This window comes from Gracilinanus agilis, unplaced genomic scaffold, assembly GCF_016433145.1.
Source record: "Gracilinanus agilis isolate LMUSP501 unplaced genomic scaffold, AgileGrace unplaced_scaffold58182, whole genome shotgun sequence".
Taxonomy (NCBI): domain Eukaryota; kingdom Metazoa; phylum Chordata; class Mammalia; order Didelphimorphia; family Didelphidae; genus Gracilinanus; species Gracilinanus agilis.
The window spans coordinates 1-3,716 of record NW_025393752.1 but is presented as its reverse complement, the minus strand read 5'-3'; the positions used below and the strand labels follow the sequence as shown (position 1 = coordinate 3,716).

The 3,716-nt window shown below is 53.6% G+C and overlaps 1 protein-coding gene across 1 annotated transcript; it reads left to right on the top strand.

The window, feature by feature from the left end:
- The first annotated feature begins 160 nt into the window (after nt 1-160).
- Nucleotides 161-1,208, top strand: LOC123256369 (SERTA domain-containing protein 1-like). The gene has a single exon (XM_044685002.1). It carries the CDS (start codon nt 357-359, stop codon nt 1,020-1,022), a length of 666 nt encoding a protein of 221 aa, XP_044540937.1. The 5' UTR covers nt 161-356; the 3' UTR covers nt 1,023-1,208.
- The last annotated feature ends 2,508 nt before the right edge of the window (nt 1,209-3,716 follow it).

Below are 3,716 nucleotides of genomic sequence, written 5' to 3'. Positions count from 1 at the left end.
GAAAGCCTTCAAACTAATGAATAGAGGGTCATCAGCTTTTTTTTTTTGTGGGCTGGCCCCTCTGGCAGTCTGGTGAAGCCTGTGGACCCCTTCCAGAACAATGTTTAGTGCATTAAATAAAAGACAGATCCTTTCAAAGGAAACCAATACTAGAATACAGCTATTTTTTAAAATGTTCATAGAGCCCCAGGTTAAGGCTTCCTGCTTCAGAGGGTCTTTCAAGACTCTTCGTTCTGGGATTCTTTGTCCCAAAGAATCAGAACCAGGGTTTTACAGGGTCGTGGGATGAGGGGAACCAGAGCAATGCTCTGGAAAGTCCATTTTCTGACCCCATCTACCCCTTTCTCCACAGACCCATGTTGGGCAAAGGTGTGAAACGTAAGAGAGAGGAGGAAGAGGAGGAAGACCTGACCTCACAGGACTGGTGGCTAGAAGAAACCACCCCTAGCCCAAGCCCTGAGGAGGGGGCTAGCCCAGCACCCTTGCCCCCCAGCTCTCTCTTCAATCTCTCTATATTCAAACTCCACCATGGCCTTCGGAGGGGTGAGCCAGATCTCCGACACCTTGTCCTGGTGGTCAACACCTTGAGGCGAATTCAGTCCTCTATGGCCTTGGAGCCGTCCCCCCCAGAACCGCCTTCTCCAGCTCCTGTTGACCCCCTTCCAGTGGCCCCTGATGCCCCTCTGTGCACATCCGTCTCAGCCCTCCTGGATGACCTGAGCCACATTGAGGGCCTCTGCGACACACAGACAGCCTTCTCTGAAGACATCCCCCTGAGCCGGCCCCCCGAGACCGGGCTGGACCCTGGCCGGCCAGCTCCTCTAGGGTCCTTGGAACTCCTCCTGGAGGATGGACTGGAGGGTCTCTTTGATGACATTGACACTTCCATGTATGACTGTGAACTCTGGCCCAACCTCAAAACAGACTCTGGGGAAACCGAGGACAAGATCCAGGGACAAGGACTGGACGTGTCTGAACTAGATTACCTCATGGATGTGCTTGTGGGCACACAGACATTGTAGGGGGACCAGGAAATGGCTCCCTTTCTGCCCCCAAGAGGCCTGACATGGACAAGGGGTATGGGGCTGCAGGGAGCTGGAGCTCTCCTCCAGTTACAGACTATGTGGCGGCCGTGGGAATCCCCTTGGAATTGTGGGGAGGGCATCATGGACGGTTTTTAAGATGAAAACAATTAATATATTAAGCAATGTTGCTGTCCCTGGTCTCTTTCTCAAAGGGAAGGGTTGGCCCTTATCAGTTGCCCTTGCCAGGTTGCTTTCTTAGCGGCCTCTCTAGACCTCCAGTGTCCCACCTGGGAAGTGAAGAGGTTGGATCTTGGGGTCTCTTTAAGGACGTGCTCATCTCAATGATTCTGTGTCCCGAGGATAACTGTGTGAAGTGTGAGCCGTCACTTATCTGAGTCTCAGCTCTGCCCCCCATTCTCTGTGTAAAGTGAGGGAGTTTATTTCCCTGGGCTTCCATTTCCCCTCTGGACAGGGGCTAGAATAGAAGTGTTTTGCTAAGACCTCACTGAGCTCTAACCTTCTGTAATTCTAAGGTCACACATAGAACAACATAGAACTGGGAAGGACCTCGGGGCAGGGGAATATAGTTTGGGCTTCTTGAGATGGAGGGATGGAATGTTTAAGGGCCTCCTGTGTGCCCAATACTAGGCTAAGCTCTGGAAATCCAAATACAAGCACGACAACCCTTGCCCTCAAAGAGCTTACATTCTAATTGGGGAAGACAACACATTTAGGGGAGTTGGAAAGGGAGGCTCAAAGCAGTGAAGGAGAAGGGGATAGAGTCTGGAGAGAGGGAAGGGATGTATGGCTGGAGGTCTTGCCAAAATGGCGGTCCTGTAGAGGGAGTCTCCAATGAGGAGAGGAAGGCCCGTGTACGTAAGGGCAAGAACTGGTTCACTTTTGTCTGTAAGGAATTAAATTAAGGGTTTAACTAAATATATAGACAAACAGAATAAAGAATTCCTTTTCACATGTCTTATGGTTTAGGCACGTAGTAGGTGTTTAATAAATGTTTGTGATGGGCATTCCTCTCCTGTACCTCAGCCAACTGCAGCTATTCCCAAACTTTTTGGCTTTTACACTCTTAAAAATTATTGAGGGGGGCCAGCCAAGTGGTCTGGAAATGGGAGGTTCTGGGTTCAAATCTGGCCTTGGACACTTCCTAGCTGTGTGACCCTAGGCAAGACACTTGATCTTTATTGCTGAGCCCTTCCCTCTCTTGTATCTTGGAACAGATACACAGTATTGATTCTAAGACACAAAGTAAAAGGCTTAAAAAAAAAATGACTGGGACCACACACTGCTTTGGATGGCCTCTCCAGACCTTTTTCCCCAACTGGGGAATGAAAGAGCTGAATCGAGTGGCTTCTTACGGGCTGTGAGTTTGAAATCTACCCTGTTAGAAAAGAAAGCTTCTTAATATTATGATAAAAGCAGTGGCAATGGCAAGGATTCCTTAGGAGTCCCCAGGCCCAGGCCCACAGCTGGAGAGCTACTGCTCTACAATATTCCCCACAAGTCTTCAGCCTCTGGGTGGATGGGGAGCTCACTATCCCCCCAAAGTCAGTCATCAGGCAATTTCGGTGAAGGTCGGGAAGGGTTTTGCTAGGGCTCCCGGTCCCTTCTGGCTCTCTCATGCCCCAAGAAAGGCCTCTCTTGGAGCCTCGGAGCCGTCCATCTGTCGGTCCCCTGCCTGTGGGAGCTGTGGCCTGGCCACATTCCTTGGGCCACTTAGTCGTTTGGAATGAGCAGGGCTGGGCGGGGTCCCTGCACACTCAGCGCCCTGGCACGAGCTGCCGAGTCCTTCCTGGGACTGGGGGGGGATGGGGCAGGGGAAGGTGGGGAGGAGGACGTGGGTTGGAGGCAGAGGGAGGGAGGAGCTGGGGATGGAGAGAGAAGATGCTGAAGAAGAAATCCTGCCCCTCGGAGCCCCAGGCAGGGGTAGAGAGGAGCCAGAAGCCCACCTTCTGAGGCCCAGGGAGGGAAGAGAGGGGCTTCCCAGCCTTCTGGCCCCCTCCTCTTGGGGACGAGGCTCAGGGAGGGGAGAAGATTCTCTGCGTCTGCCCCAAGCTGGGAACTTCAAAGAAAACCTCCAATCCCGAGTGTTGTAGCAGGGGGAGCTGGGGACCTCGGACAGCTTCGGGCCTCAGTTTCCACATCTAGAAAATAAGGGTTTTGCGTGTTGGGTCTTTAGGCCCCCTTCAGACTTAAATTGGCCACCCGAGCCCCAAACAGGTCCCCGCCTGTCAGTCCCTTCCTGTCTGGCCAGGCCCTGCCCAACCCTCCACCCTCCAGCTTAGCTTCCTGCCTGTTCAGGGGAGGAGGGCGGAGCCTGGGCACCCTAAGATCCTGCCCCTCCCAGGAGGGAAGTGGGCAGGGCCTGCCCGGACTCCGAGGGAAGGGACTGGGGCCGGGCAGAGGACAGGACCCAATCGCCAATCAGGAAAGGGACGGCACCTTGTTCTTGGGGGATTCTCCCCTCTGAACTGTGGGGTTCAGCCTCAGGGCCTTAGAAGGGCCCCTCGAACACAGAACACTGGAAGGGACCTTAGAACGTGAGACTAAGGGCCCAGGAAGTCAGAGCTGGGAGATGGACCCTGGAGCGCCATAGCTTAGTCCTCTTAGTTCCATGGATGTCAGGGCTGGGAGAGGCCTTGGAACAGGGGATGTCAGGGCTGGGGAGAGGCCTTG

Bases quoted from the DNA above. Each gene is read 5' to 3' on its own strand.
- LOC123256369 (XM_044685002.1), top strand. From the start codon at position 357: ATGTTGGGCAAAGGTGTGAAACGTAAGAGAGAGGAGGAAGAGGAGGAA.